Source organism: Monodelphis domestica, chromosome 2 (genome assembly GCF_027887165.1).
Source record: "Monodelphis domestica isolate mMonDom1 chromosome 2, mMonDom1.pri, whole genome shotgun sequence".
Taxonomy (NCBI): domain Eukaryota; kingdom Metazoa; phylum Chordata; class Mammalia; order Didelphimorphia; family Didelphidae; genus Monodelphis; species Monodelphis domestica.
Window position 1 is genome coordinate 305,365,846 of NC_077228.1, and position 16,861 is coordinate 305,382,706.

Genomic DNA, 16,861 nt, shown 5'->3' on the forward strand with positions numbered 1-16,861 from the left:
GGCATCTCAATGCTTCCTTTGTTGCAGCCTATGTTCTAGCCAAATCAGATGACTATAGACCCCATAATCAATAATATTCCCTCCCACACCCATGTCTTTGTACAAGAGTACACATGCAAAACAAATCCTTTTTTCATTTCCTTTCAGAATCCTTCAGAGCTCTGCTCCTATACCACTTCTTCCTCTAGCAGAATGGGCTCTTTCCCTTCAAATTTTGCTAAAACACTTTCCCACGACAATCTACTTTGCCTTTTTGGCTTCATAACTTTTTTTTAATAGCATTCTTGTGTGTCCATCCTATCTTGGACCCAATGGAATGTAAACTCCTTGAGAACAAGGATGGCAGATTATTTTTTTCTATTTCATTAGTACCTAGATTAAGAGGCTATCTGTGCTAAACCCCACATTTCACAGAGGAGGAAACTGAGGCCCAACAAGATTAAATGACTTGTTGAATGTTACACAAGTAGCCAGTGTTAGAGCTGTGATTTGATCACAGACCTTCTTCCTCCAAAGCAAACATCCGTTCCATTAGCCCAGGAGACACATCTCACTCAATGAGATTCTTAGGATAGACATACTTGGCCCAGGTTTTATGCCATCCATTGAGCTTAAATATTTATCAACTTAATTTGAATTACATGATGAAAGCATTAAAATTAGTCTCCCAAATCGGTCATCCCTAATTCTCCCTCATGCCTGAATCACAGCATCAATTGCTAAACAAAGTGGTTGAAGTCATCAATTTATATTGCACTGCATTACACACTACAGGAGGAACATCGGCTAAATTAACTTAAGCAAGAAAGAGGAAATACTTACAACTTCTTAAGTCAAAAGCAGTATTAGATCATTTAGCTTAGCCTTGACATTTAATCTTAACAGAGATTCTCTTAACCTTAGTCTTACTCATTTCTTCTGTTTGGGAATCAAATTCTATATTTATAAAAAATATAGGCAATCAGGAAAACCATGAAAAAACTCATTTTCTTTCTTTTTAATGTTTTCTTTCTGTTTTATCAATTCTAAGGCACAAGAGTGGTAAAGGTTTGGTATTTGGGTTTAAGTGATTTACCCATGGTCATACAACTAGAAAGTGTCTAAAGCCTCATTTGAACCCAGGTCGTCCTGACCCTACGCCTGGTGCTCTATCTACTGTGCTACCTAGATGCCTCTAAAATACTCATTTCCTACATTCTTATTTTATCAGAGCTGTAAGTATTCAGTTCAGGACAAGGAGTAAGAATGTAATTACTTTACATATACAATAATATCGCTTAACTCAATTTTCAAATAGAATATTACTAGGTAACAGATGTAACATATTGTAGTCAGGACTTTCTTGGCCATGTTTTACACTTACCCAGGGAAGCCCAGGCTACAATAAAAAGTTCTAAATATTTCTTATTCAGTAGCAAAATTAGTTTTGACAGCTTCATTTGGTATTATTATTATTTCTTTTTTAAGCTGGTCTTAGCTTTCATCGTTTTATGGAATTCTCTCTTCTCATGTAAGTCAGCATCATATCTGTGATCTCTAGAATTTTCTGGAGCAATGATAGACTAGGACCTTGCCCAGGATTACAAAGCAGTATATGTCAAGGGTAACACTTGCACCAAGGCTTCTCAGCCTTCAAGACTAGTTTTCTATTATGCTCACCATTTTTGTTTATGTCTCCCAGAAGCCCTCATTTTCAAGACTCAATATCTGAAGAGATCTTGCCTCATTTGGCTTCTTCACTCCCCTCCCCCCTCAGCTGCCAGTGGCCCTCCTCCCTGGGCTTGTATTTATTTGGTAAATATTTTGTATATATTTATTTATGTCCATGGTGTCTCCCCTGAAAGAATAGGAGCTCCTTGAGGACAGGGACTATTTTCATTTTGTCTTTGTATCCCCAGCACCTAGCACAAAGCCTGCCCATAGCAAGCACACAATAAAAGCTTGTTGACTGATCACCTTCAAAAAAAAACTCATAAAAACAAATCCCAAACCAAATTATTCTATATAATATGTTTCAAGTGTGAAAAAATTAAGTGGGAAGAACAAATAGGAGAGAAACAGGCTGAAGTCATGTCTGTTATGGGCACAGACCTACACACAAAAAAATGAATACAAACCATGTTCTCATAAACTTTTGAAAAATGAATTTCAGCATAGATTAACTTTCATGGAGGGAAAAGGATCCTGGTAAGAAATATTCAGTAAACTATCTACTTCCTTCCTCCCCATACCCCAACCTACTCTTCAGCAAAATTTAAAGACATTTTAACAGTTTAAAGAATATGAAGGTAGGTTTTTATACTGCTGTAATCAAAAGCCAGTGAGGGTTAAGTTGGGAGAATAGATAAGAAAGGTTGATGTAAAATATTACAACTAAATTGTATTGGGAAATAAAAACAGCTGTCAGCTATGAATACATTAAAAAGGGAAGATTTATGATGAGTTTGTGAGAGAAACACTCACTTGGACTTGATATATATCATTATAGGCAAAAAAAAAAAAATCAATTCGTGCATGACTTGGTAAACTGATAGGTACAAAAGAATCTAGACCCAGTAAGGAATTTAAACTCTTCTATTTTGTACCCAAATATCAGGTCCTAAGGAGGAGCTGCTGTTCTATCTACTCCTAGCCACCTATTCCTTCTTCCCATTATCTCACCTTCTGCATCCTACTGCATGCTACTGGATCTTAGCAACTAACTGAGCCTTTAATTTTAGTCTCTAAAGAAAAGCAATGGAACCGAGAAAGGAACTTAGTGCTATTTTCTCACAAATCTTGGAGAGTTTACTCATAGGGAGCCAAATCCTACAACATCACAATCTCTCCTTTTTGAAAGAGGAGCCTTCTAGAAGACTTTCTCTCATTTCTGCCTCCTGGTTTCCCTTGTCTTCTGCTAAAGTCTCACCTTCTACAGGAAGATTTTTCTAGTCCTCCTTAATATGTGCCACTATCCTTTTATGATTATCTTTTTAATCTAGTATCCATTTACCCAAGAGCAGCATCAGTCTCTCTTCTTTAATGTATTCATAGTTGACAGTTGTTTTCATTTCCCAATACAATTTATTTTTAATATTATACATTAACTTTTTTCTTTTCTCCCAACTTAACCTTCAGTGTCTTTAGATAAAGCCTAACTTCACATTCCTTAGACTATAAACATACTTTTAAATTTTGCTTCAGAGTAAGATGGGGTATAGGAAGGAAGGAGATAGATACTTTACTGAATATTTTTTATTAGGTTCCTTTTTTACCCATGAAAGTTAATCCATTTTATGATTTATCTTGTATCTATTTGCACATAGGCATTGCATGTAGTCTTCCTTATTAGAAAGAGCTTTTTGAAAGGCAGGGCTGCTTTTTAATTTACTTTGGATCCCCATTACTTACTACACTACCTGGCATACAATAGACACTTAATATATACTTGACTTCTTTTTTTCTTTGAAAATTATGTGGAGGAGAGGAAATACATATTTAAGGAGTAGGCAGCAGGGGCTCTTGCTGCTGAAGTTAACAGCCATAGCTGATATAGTGCTAAATACTGTGAGAAATCTGAACTCTTGCTAAAGTACCAGGTGACACTAAAAGGGATTAGCACAGCAGTTCTCAATCTGGAGAACAGAAATCTAAGAAACAATGGTACAATTTTCATTTACATCCCCCAAAATGGCAATCAGTGCAAATCAAGGCTTGATTATTTTTTGATAGTCTGAATATAAGGAAGTGATGGAGAAAATGTCAATAGAGCAGATTAAACTCAAAAGTATATCATGCACTCTTTTCTGTTACTGTTGTTTTTTTTCTGAATATATGATTGAAAATATTTACCAACCCAACCATGATCCATGGGCAGCATGGACAGATTTTAAGGGTTCTGTGAACTTGACTAGGAAAAAAGTACACATATTTTCACTAATCTCTCATTGAAATTTAGAGTTTCCTGAAATTATTTAGAAACATGATTCTGATAAGGGGTCCACTGATTTCATCAGTCTGCTGCAAAGTTCTATGTCTCACACACACACACACAGCAAGAACTCACACTGGACAGTAATTTGTAGTGGAAGAAATTATTTTGACAAGTGGCAATAGAAGAATGGAAAGTCAAATTGAAAGGAGGAAGAAAGATTTCTTAAATCACTTCATACTGAAAGGTGACAAGACATACAAACAATCCCAACCCTCTTTTGTGACTTTAAACAGGTGCCAATTCCAAACATTTCTGTTCTGATCCATATTAGGAAATTTCACCTGAGGCTGTTACCTCAAAAATGTCTAGGACACAGGTGCAATATATATCAGGCTCATTCATTCATCTGTGAGATAGTGCAGGATAGGGTAAAGAGTATTGGCTTTTTACCCAAGAATATTAGAGTTTGATTCCCCATCTCTGATAATTATCAGGTTTCTTTTAATCAATAAGTGATTGTTAAACATTTATTATGTATCAGGCTCTATACCTGGGGATACAAATAAAAGAAAAATCCATCTGAAATCAATAGCTATATGACTGTGGGTAAGTCACCCACTTTGAGCCTTTGTTTCCTTATCTGTTAAATAAGAATGGTAACACCTAAAAGCCTGCTCCATAGGGCTATTGTGAGGGTAACATGTGGTAAGTGTGTAAAGGGTTTTGCTAACCTTAAAGGGCTCTAGAAATGTCAGCTATTATTATTTTCTTATTCTGTTTATATCATTTCCATTTTTTTCACAGCACACTAAATTTATTAAATGGTGTGAAGGGGCAGTTAGGTGACAGAGTATAAATAAAGCTGGAGTCAAGAAAACCTGAGTTCAAGTTCACCCCAGATATTTAATACCTTAGTGGCCCTGGGCAAGTCACCTAACCTGCTTTGCCTCAGTTTTCTCATATGTAAAATGGCAAACCACTGTAGTATCTTTGCCAAGAAAACCCAGAAAGAGTCAAAACACACAATGTAAAGAGTTTACTTAATACAGTGAAAAGACTTTTGCCTGGTGATTATACAGCAAGGATGCATTATAGGCAGGGTATAATGTAGATCCTTCAATAACTATCATTTATATAGAATTTTGGGTTTACAAAGACCTTTCCCTCCTTTGAAGGTAAAGTTAAGACTGATCATCTCATTTGAAATGCACAATAACCCAGTGAAGAAGGTGCTGTGATTATTATCATTTTATAGCTGAGGAAATCAAGAAAGAGACTGGTTAAATGATTTGTCAAAGGGCCCACAGCTGGTAAGAGTCAGAGAAAGAATTTGAACTTGAGTCCTCCTAAATCCAAGATGAGTGTTCCTGCCCCCTCTTTATATGTATCTGAAAGTTTAATGGGAAACTCATCATCCTCGTGTCATGCACTATGGGATGCACTATGTCACAAGGGAAAGAGTACTAAATGGGAAACAATATGCCAGTTGTGCCATTTCCTAGCCATTTGACTTTATTAAAGTCTCCTTGGCTTTGAAAGCTTCAGTTTCCTCATCCTTAAAATAAAGGATTTGAACTAAAGGGCCTCTGTGGTCCCTTCTAGCTCTTACTTTCTACAATTCCATGCTTCTCTTTCCACAACTGCTGCCATTCACATTAGGAGAGTGAGTTTCCTTTGACTTTAGTAAATGACTCCAAGATGTGGGTGGTTTTTTTTTTCCTCTCAAGATCACATGTAAGAGCAAACAGAGCAGTGAGGTCTGAACCTACAAGAATCCTGCAACCCACACAGCAGAAGCTGCTCCCTGCTCCAAGAAAGCAAACACCCTTGGCAAGTCCTCTGTTTACTATCCAAAATTTTATGCTTACTCAAGTCTCTTAGAAAAATCAAAATCTCTACTCCAAACTTATCTATCCATCCATCCATCTGTCTATCTGGGGAAATATATACTCAAATCTCTTATGTTTCTTTTTAAAAAATACCTGTTGTCCTGGATCCCCTGATCTTCCATTTTCTCCCTTTGGGCCCTTTAAAAGAACATTAAACATTATTAGTCAAAGTGTGAAGATCCTATTTAATTCTATATGCTATTAATTCATAACATACTAAACTGAAAGTGTCTCATTGCTATATGCCAGCATCACAGAGCTGTAATTTGGGTATGAGTTATGCAAATGCCAGAAGGTAAACCCAAAGAAAAATTTATAAATAAAGAAGCACTAAGAAGGAAGATTGAACTAAGGATGATATAGGAAGAAGTGGGAAATGATAACTCTTAGGGGGAAAATAAAGCCCACTGGGGAATTATCTAAATTTGAATTCAGACAATTCAGATGCAAAAGCATTTCAGACATGAATTGTCAAATAATCATTAGTGTATCAAATGCTTTATAAACATCATTTTAAAAAATTGGAGCTGTGATTTCATTCATGAAGGGAATTCCTGGTGAGTAAACTCCTTTTACCAAAATCAGATTTAGTGCTTTTTCTTCAATTTATTGTCTTAGGATGTATCCAAAGGCATTTAAGTTTAGAAACTTATTAAATTACTGGGAAATTTTGCCAAAATTGACTTATAGGATCATAGTCCACAGTTCACAGGGGAAGCAAGAAAGTGCAGAAGGCCCAAAAATCTCTACTCAGAAAGGTAGTATTTTAAATTCATCACTAAAAATGTAAAAAAAAAATCTTCAGCAGACACTTTCAAAGATTTATTTGTTAAAGCTATTAAGAATAACAAAGATTTAGAGGGAATTCTAGGTAATTTTACCCTAATAAAGGAAGACCTTTTTAGTTTTTATTTTAAAATATTTATCATATCTCATGTACATCTTAATCCTTCTTTCTCTTTACCTATATAAAGTTTTGGGGAGAAGTTATATTTGTTTATTTCTAAGTTATCTGTTTACCTAAATTCAAAAGGCAAAAAAATATATTTATTTGGTATTGGTATAGTGGATATCAGCATACTAGACTGAAGATTTGTGGATAAAAATATGCATTTCTAAAAACAGGCTACTAAGAGATCAATATAATTTGTACATGATCAGCATCTTTAATCTGGCCATTTTCACTGCATAAATGATTTACTTTCAGTCAAATAGGATACTGCATCTCCTTACAATGCTAATGAATTAAAAATAGTTATAATAACAAAACCTCACCAATTTTCACAGCATTAGCAGAAGTCTCTTTAAGCAAAAGGTTATTATGTAGGAAAAAAGCTTAATTCTCATTTCCTAGTTAAAGTAAAGAATACTAATTCCTGGGGGAGAAGTCATAAAGCTATGAGATAGAAATAGTACTTATGAAATGGCTGTAGAAGGAATGACTAAGAAGAATTAATGACAGCAAGATGATGCTGTTTATCTAAAGGTTAAGGAAAGTGGGAAGCATCATACCTGAAGACCTTTTTCACCTTGGTTTCCACTGTCACCCTGTAAAATATTGAGATAAAGATTAAGTTTCCATTACAATCAATCTCAAAAGATTTTTTTCTATCAATGAAGATACAATACTCAAGAGTGATTCCTAAGAATGTTATCTTTACGTAGCAATTCCAAAATAAAAGGTACAAACGCTTTGGATTTAAAGGTTTATATAAAACATCATAAACTGGGTCATACTTGATCAAGCATGAAGAGGGAATGGAAGGGAACAAGCATTTATAAAACACCTACTATGTGCCAGGCACTGTGCTCAGTGTTCCACAGATATTACATCATTTGAACCTCACAACAACCCTGTGAAATAGCTACAATTCTTATCTCTACTTTACGGTGGAGAAAATTGAGACAAATGGAGACTGCATGACAAGTGCTCAGAGGGAGGTCAAGAAGAAGCAGTAAAAGGGCATTCTCAAGATCTTTCTGATGAATTTTAGTATCAACTATGAGATATGGAAGACAGTGGAATAAGACCACTCGGTATGGCATGCCTGAATCAATCAAACAACTGGGATCTATAAAGGTGACCATCAATTAGCTAGTAGCTGAACAAACGACATTTCTGACATAGAAATATAATGGACTAATGTTTTGCTCTTAGAAATAATTAAAGAAAATCAGAGAAATTTGGAAATATTTGTATGAACTTATATCAATGAAGTGAGTACAACCAGGAGAACAATTTATATCAAAATACACTCACACCACAAAAACAACAAACATAAAGACAAACAACATTGAAAGATGGGAATTCCTCTCTATTAAAAACCAACCACAATTTCAGAACACTTAGGATGAAAAATTCTACCATCTCCAAAGAGAGAGATACTGATAATGATTAAGATATTTTTTAACATGGACAATGTAGTAATTTGCTTTACTGAACTAAGCATATTAGGTAAAAATGTTGACTTTCTTTTTTTAATGGCAGTGTAAGGTATATGAGAGGGAGAAAAAAATTAACAATAAATTAATTTTAAAACACATTCAAGAAAAAAAAAGACTGTATTTCATTGAGGATAAAATTCCTATGGTTTCCCATCATGTCCTATTATGATCTCATATTGTCAATAATTATTAGTGACAATTTGTCACTAATTCTGATTTGTGAAAGGCCTTGGTAGTTAAAAAACAAAGCCTAAGAATAGAAACACAGAAGAAAAACAACTGCTCAATCACATGGGTTGATGGGGATGTGACTGGGGATGTAGACTCTAAATGATCACCCTAGTGTAAATATCAATAATATGGAAATAGGTCTTGATCAATGACACATGTAAAACCCAGTGGAATTGCGCATTGGCTATGGGAGAGGTGGTGGGAGGGGGGGGAGGGAAAGAACATGAATCTTGTAACCATGGAAAAATATTCTAAATTAATTAATTAAATAAACATTTCCAAATTAAAAGAAAAAGAACAACAAACCCTAAAAGAAACTGCAAGGCTAGAAAGTATTTGAGGATGGAATGAATGAAGGAATCTATATCTGAGGGCCACTGTAACTATATCAAGAGAGGATTCTCAATAGGTTGTAAGCAAAGTGAAGTTTCAGGCCACTACAGCTGATAGTGACTATTAAACGCAGAGAAGTTATAATCTGCTTCAGTGGAGGTGTATCCATTTATATCCATGCGATATTAACACATGATGGCATCAGGAAACTGAAGATTTCAGCTCAATAAGAGGTAAAATTCCCAATTAAGGCTTTCTAAAACCAGAAAGGGTTGCTTTCTAAGTCAGGAGTTTCTTTCTGCTTGAAGTATTCAAGATGGATAACTACTTATTTGGGATAACAGAGTTGGATGAGGCATCAGAGGTCATCTAGTCCATTGTGCTCCCAACCAAGGATCCCCTTGACAATATATTGGACAACTAGGAGATGAGCATTGGTGTGAAGTCTTGTATTGAAGACATCTAGGGGATGAAGTGGCTAGAATATTGGACCTACAGTCAGGAAGTCCTAAATCTGAATTCTATTATAGCATTCAGTAGCTGTGGGCGTCCAGGCAAATCACTTAAGAATCTAGGAGCCTCAGTTTCCTCATCTATATAATGAGATTACTAATAGCATCTATCTCCCAGGATTATTGTGAGAATGAAATAATTTTGTGGAAAGTGCTTTGCAAACCTTGGCATTAATTATATAAATACTAACTATATAAAATATTTTACTCAAGATTATCTCTGAGGTCCCTTCAATTCCAAGTCTCTTAATATATTTATATATTATGTATATATTACAATGGATTTACATTGACCTTTAAGATATCTTCTGACATATATACATATATATAATAGAATATTAATATCAAAAGATATCTTAAAGATCAATGTAAATTAAGATGAGAAAATTAAGAGAAGCTTACACAGGTTTCACTTAGACATAGAATCATATGGCTCTTTAAAATTAAAACTGGGACAAATTTTCCTGATTCTCAAGTTAGTTCTATCATGCCTGATTACTAAGTCATATCATTTTAGAGTTGAAAGGAACCTTGAAACTTGTACGGTCCAACTCCTTAATTTTACAGATGAAGAAAGTGAGGCCCAGAGAAAAGAAATGACTTGACTAAGGTAACATGGGTATTTAATTGTGGAGCTGAGATTTGAGTCCAGTTTTATTCTCTGGGGATTAGTTGAGGGTTTAAAAAAAAAAGACTATACTGCATAGAGGGTGCATTGTAAAGACCAAGAACCTTATGCAAGGAAAAAACACAATTTCTGAAAAAGGCCAAAGATTTTGAACTGTATGAACTCCTCTAGCCAAAGAGAGGCTAATAATGATTTTAGAGTTCTAATGAATGTGATCTAAACAGTTCCACTGCTGCTCAGGGAGGCAATCAGTGTCTCTGCAGGCATACGGAAGTCCAGCCAAGCAAACCCCACTGATACCAGATAGCCTTTAATCATCTCTGGAGGGGTCCTGCCCCAGAAATCTCTTTAGGAACTTTATGAGATCAGGAAAAGAAATTTGACCCTCCTTTGCCCTCTGTCTTTCCAATAGGAAAGTTCCTTTCCCAAATTTTTTTTGGCCCTCAGAAAACAAGAAAGAATGCTTGCCAGAAAAACACAATCACATTTAAGAAATAACATGTGTCATAAAATTAAACTCAATTCATACAAGTTCGCTTTATTCATCATTGTTTTGTTGCTGTTTTTTGTCACAATTTTTGTCTTCTTATTCCTTATTTTCTATTATTTTTCCATCCTTTTCTACCTGTTTCCTCTACCTCAGTTTTTAGTGTACTTTTTACATTAAAGCATTTTTTAAAAAAATTACTGCCAACTACTTTTCAGTCATCTCCCCCCATCCCAATAACATTCCCCTATGTCTTTTTGTGCTAACTTATTACCTACTATGAATTTTAGATTTACTCCACCCTGATTAGTCTTTAGAATTTTAGCAACCAGGAATGTATACACCCTTACTTAAGGATTAAGTGTGGGGGAGGATGGTCTGTGACCTGCATGCCCTTAAATCTACTTAGAAGCCTTTTTGCATAATTTAACTCTTTGTACATGTCATTGTCTGGTTAAGAAAACCTTCAAAATATTTTTAAGAATCTTTTATTGATTAGAACATACTTTATCAAGGCCGATAATTTAGAATATTTTAGCATGTGGAGAATGTTACCAATGGTATCATGTATTTTTTCAATAATTTTTTGGAAATATGTGCAATCACAGGGAAGGAAGAAAGAAAAGAAGAGAGGGAGAAAAGGGGGGAAGATGTAAAGGAAAGAGAAAAGAAGAATGAGAGAAGGCAGAAAAGAAACATTTCTAGATCTCAAAGAGGTTCCATTCTATTCGGGAATAGCTAATACCAAAATACATGTAATGTTAGTTGCCTATGAAATTACAACCCCTGAACTCCTTAAAGGCAAGGAAAGTTTCAATTTTGTCTTTGTGTCCCCAGAACTTAGCACAGTGCCTGTTACATACTAAGAATTTAATAAATGTTAATAAATAACTGATTTGTTGAAAATTAGGTGGTTGGACTTCCAAGTCAACATGGCTGCAGTCTAGATATAGGGCTCTTCCTCTCCTCTTCACCTACCAATATAAATGATCTCAAAAGGCCAAAAAAACACAAATTCATATGAATGAAGAGACTCTACAGTAGGGCTCAACATTGAAGATATGTGGGATTTGGGCATTTCCACACTTTAAGGGACTGAAATAGCTTCCACCAAAAGGCGAGCTGATCAACCCAGCCCCACCCCACCTACAGAGCCAGAGTCAGAGCCAGTATGCTATAATCAGTGAGTGAGCAGAAGCACCTCTAGAGCAAGAGGGGCACCTCTAGGTCCTTGGCAGCTGACTAAGACCACCAAAGACCTACTCCTGAGAGCACATAGACCTGAGACCCCAGCAGGCTGAAGAGCTCAGACATTTGGCACCTGTATGGAGATAGCACAGAGAAGGGCAATAAACAGTAGAAGCTTCAGACACTCTAGAGGTGGCCTCAGGCAAAAAACCTTGCTCCTTAGCTCCATACACAGAAAGCTTGCCCTCCTCATTCAGACTTCTGACTGGAAAGAGAAGGAAAAACCACCATACTGATGGCAAATAATGCTCAGAAAAAACAACTCCCCAACACCAAGAAAACAAGAAGTAGTTGATCCTAGTTAATTTTTATAGAGGAAAAATCCAGACTTTAGAGGAACTAGCAGAAGAGGACATACAAATAAATGCATCCAAACCTTCCAAAAAAATGGAAATTGGCCACAACCTCTCGAAGAATTTAAATCAGAGCTTATCAAAAAGATGGAAGGATTTGGGCAAGAAAAGTGGGAAATAGTTCAAAAAAGAAAATAATAGTTTAAAAGATAGGAACTCCCAACTGGAGAAATAGCTGGAAGTCATGAAAAGCAGGATAGATCAAATCAAAAAGGGAACTCAAAAGGTTATAGTGGAAAACCAGTCCTTAAAGACCAGAATTGGGCAATTGGAAGTCAATGACCTTGCAAAACAGCAAGAATTAATAAAGCAAAGTCAAAAGCCTGACAAAATAGAAGAAAGCATAAAATATCTTATTGACAAGATGATATATAAGGAAAATCAGTCTCGAAGGGACAATTTGAGAATCATTGGTCTGCCTAAAAACCCAGAAATAAACAGAAATCTTGACATCATAGTACAAGAAAATATCCAAGGAAACTTCCCTGATGTTCTTGAACAAGGCGGAAAAATAGACATTGAAAGAGTTCATAGAATACCCTCTACACTAAATCCTCAAAAATAAATAACTGATTTGTTGTTCATGAGGCAATGGTATTTCACCAGGATTCAGATTAAGCTTAATTAAGTGTTATAAAATGTAATCAAACTCTATTCAAACTCATAGGACATATTGGGAAGTGAACGTTGCATTGTCTTTCTCTCCTCCCCTACACTCTTTTGGCCCCAGATAGGGGCTTAGAGTTCAAATTAATAATCACTTGAGAACATAGAGCTCCAGCTGGCTGGATATTTTCCATATAATCCAATGTGAATCTCTAAGGATTGAAATGTTTAATTTGGGGGAACATACTATTTCAAACATATCAGTTTGATGATAACACATAGACACTTATTTTGCAAAGGGTCTATATTCCCAGGACAATAGTCATAAATAGATAAATATATGGCACATGTCTTTTAGTAAATAAGAACTTTTATTTTTTTAATTCTCCATACAAATGCCATACTATTCCAATTTGCCTGATACCATCATCTCACCTACAGTTTACTCCAAATTAGCTTCAACAAGCAGATTGATCACTAGGTCACTTGAATTCATGGCATTTACATCTATTCTGTTTATTGACCAATTTATTATAAAGGATATTTGTTCATACTTAATATTATACAAACAAGTCTTTGTTGAGTCAAAACCTGAAAGCCCACCATATTTTCTGCTTCTGTAAAAACCTCAAAAATGAGTAACAATGGTATGGATTCATTTTTTTTTAAATTACTGTTATTACCTAATTCACTAAATACTGTAATTTTACTCAGCCCTCTACTCTATATTCCAGAAACTTGTCCAAGTAACTACCTTCTAGGATACCTTCATCTAACACATGACATGAATATGCATGAGAATACATGCCAAGGCAATAAATAGTGTCACCACATCAATCACTGCTGAATACACTCATCAAATAATTCTTAAAGATAGATAAATATATAAAGATGATACAGATAGATTAAATTAGAAATAATGGACAGTTTTCAAAGGAAGAAATCTTATTAACAATCATATGAAAAAATACTTGATATCACTAATAATTACAGAAATGCAAATAAAGCAACTTTGATGCTCCATCTCACACGCATCAGATTTTTGAAGATGATAGAAGAAAATAGCATGTTAAAAGATCTATGGGAAAACAGGCACACCAATACACTGTTGGTATAACCATGGATTGTATAGTTATTTTGAAAAAGAATTTCGAACTATGTCCCAAAAGTCAATAAACTGTGGCCTGGTAATCCCATTACTACAGAAAGATCAAAGATATATATATATATACACACACACACACAAACACACACACATATACACATATGTCTCTGGGTGTATACAGGCATATACAGTATATGTGTATATATGTGTGTGTCTTCACACATACAAATAGATGTATAGGTATTATGTGTGTATTGTAGCAATTCTTTTAAAAGTAGCAATAAACCAGAAATCAAGGAGAGATGCTTATTAAGAAATAGATATGCAAATCATGGCAAATGGATTTCCTGGAATATTTTTCATTTTCAACAAGAAACAAAAATTTTTTATAACTGTTTCAGAGGAAACTGGGAAGGTCTATATGAAATGATAGAAAGTAAAATTAATATAACCAAGACAAGAATTTATAAAATCACAACAACCTCATAAAGAACAACTTTGAATGACTTAAGAACTCTCAATGCAGTGCCAAACTTCAGTTGCAGAGGGCCCTTAAGGAAGTATGCTACTCACTTACAGAAAAGTAACTGTTTCATGGTGGGAAAGGAGATATACCCTTTTGAACATGGCCAGTGAGGGAATATGCTTGGCATGACTATGTATATTTATTCTGAGGTATTCCTCCCTCCTTGCCTTTTTTCCCCTCCCTCAATCCCTCTCTACTTATTTTCTTCTGTAAAAAGGAATTCTTTATTCCTTTTTTAAATTTAACAGGGAACCTGGAGATCCTCTTACCATAGAGATGTGTAGGGATTAACCAGCCCTCAGTGATAGGAAGTAGAAACCATAGAGACAGGAAGTAGGAACCATAGAGACAGGAATTGAGGTAGAAAAAGGGTTTAAAAGGGCCAGCATCAGTTGGTTGGGGCTGTCAGATGCTGACAGTTAGGGCTGGCAATTGTGGGGAAGTTGGCTGCTGGGCATGATTTGGTCACTGGGGATTTGGTTGCTGTTGGTGGTTGGGATATATTCTGCCTAGTGAGCTGAGCTAAAGGGTGATCAGCTAGACTTTCTCTAATGGCAGTTATAGGCAGTAATTATAGGTAGTTATAGGACAACTAGTATAGACGTTAGGAAATTTCTTTCTCTGCCTCTTTCCTATATTTCTCTCCTTTACTATATTAATTTTACTATATTCTTTGCTATCGCTATTTTAATTAAACTAAACTGTTAATTGTTAAAAGCTGCTAGAAGTTTTCTGTCTTAAAGGGATAATATTATAACTCTACTACATTCTCATTAAAACTTAAATTATTAAAAGCTGCTAAGAGAGAAGCAGGGTTTTATTTTGTCGAAATGCCTATTTTAACCCTTATACTTCTTTCTTTCTTTTCTTTCTTACAAGGCAGTTTAAGAAAACAAAATAAATGTCTTCTAAACAAAAAAAAAGACATATAATAAATTCCAAAAAGTAGCAATGACATTGAAAAACATGCATGAAAAGAGTTTATTAAAAAAATCACCATATATACATACTTTTTTTCCTGGTGTTCCAGGTAAGCCTGGGTATCCTGGGTCTCCTGGTGAGCCTGATATTCCTTGTTCTCCCTGGGAAATTGAATAATTTCATAAATATCACTAATGTGTTAGACCAAACAAACTCTACTACCTCTCCTCAAAATATCAGTATTTGTACCATGGCATTCACATATTTCAGGCAGCTAGATAAATAGATAAAGTGCCAGGTCAGGAAGTTTCATCTTCCTCCTCTAAGTTAATGTATATCAAGTGTTTTGAAAGGCTTTTTACATAAATGTGCAGTCTTCTGAAAGTCTTCAAGTTTACTATTTATATGAACCATAGACTAGAAAATAGAAGACAAATATTAGGCCATCTATTTCCACTACCTCATTTTACAAATAAAGAAACTGAGACCTAGAGATTAAATGATTTGCATAAGTTTAAAAATGTAGTAAAGATTAGAGTGGAAATTTAAATGCTGGTCCTCTTACTCCAGACCCATTGTTTGCTCTGTCCATTAAATAATGTTACCATATTCAAGTATCGCCTACCTTATGAAATTAACCCCATCTAGAAGATGCTTCACCTTCCTCTGTATCTTAATAAACTCTATGTTGTTCTTACTAACTTAGCATTTTTATTTGTCATTATTTATTTCTGAAATATTATTACTCCTATAGACTGTGATCACTTTGAGGGCAATGATCTATCATTATATCTTCTGTATCATCTGTATTTTTTAGAATAATTAGAACAGAGTCCTAAAAAATAGTAGTTACGTAATAAGTGTTTGGTGAATTCAAAGAATATGTTGACAATATATTGGCCTTTATCCCCCCTTTAGTGTTTTTTTTTGTTTAAATTTTAAAATTTAAATAAAAAATAAAAAATTTCTTTATGCAATTATTTATGCTCATATTGCTACTATAAAATTGATGTTCAAGCTAGGGGGAGTTCTATAATTCAATTTTAAAATTAATTCCCCCTAAGGTTGACTTTTAAATACTTTTCCATCATTAAAAGGGAGGATGTCTCTCTTTTAGATCATAGCAAAACACACACACACACACACACATTTAAACCATCTTATAGAAGATATTTTATGCTTTTCACTATATGTCATGTTTCTATCTTTTGACAAGTTACAATATTATAGCAACATAGAGTTAGAGCTGGAAGAATTTCTAGAGCATATATATGCCAACTGCTTCATTTTCCATTGAGGAAAACTGAGGGAGGCCCAAAGAGATTGTGCTTTTCCCAAGTTCATATAGGTGACAAAAAGCAAAGCTGCAACTTGATCCTATATCTAGTTTTCTTTCCGCTGCATCACTCAAATATTTAGAAGATCAGGGAAATCATTCTGAGCCATCTCCAGGATATTTAATTGAATAAGTTCCAATATCAATTATTTTCTGTTAAGCTCTCTTCATAGCTTATGGAACCAGGTTCAAAGTGTGCCCCATTTATGGGATCTTCTACTTGCACTTTAGTAGAACATGGAGGAAGCTAATAGCCATTATAAAGTCATTAGAGAGTTCTTTGGACTAGGGAATTGCTTCCTGTGCTTAATCTTTGTATATCCAGAAT

General features: G+C 34.8%; 1 protein-coding gene across 1 annotated transcript in view; it reads right to left on the bottom strand.

Annotated features, from left to right (window-relative positions):
• Positions 1-16,861, bottom strand: part of COL21A1 (collagen type XXI alpha 1 chain) — a 272,179-nt gene that overhangs the window by 12,031 nt on the left and 243,287 nt on the right. Inside the window, exons 22-24 of the mRNA XM_001371647.4 lie at positions 15,287-15,358; positions 7,315-7,350; positions 5,896-5,940 (exon numbers count right to left, since the gene is read on the bottom strand). Coding sequence (XP_001371684.2) covers positions 5,896-5,940; positions 7,315-7,350; positions 15,287-15,358 — 153 coding nt within the window. The remainder of the gene's footprint in view (positions 1-5,895; positions 5,941-7,314; positions 7,351-15,286; positions 15,359-16,861) is intronic.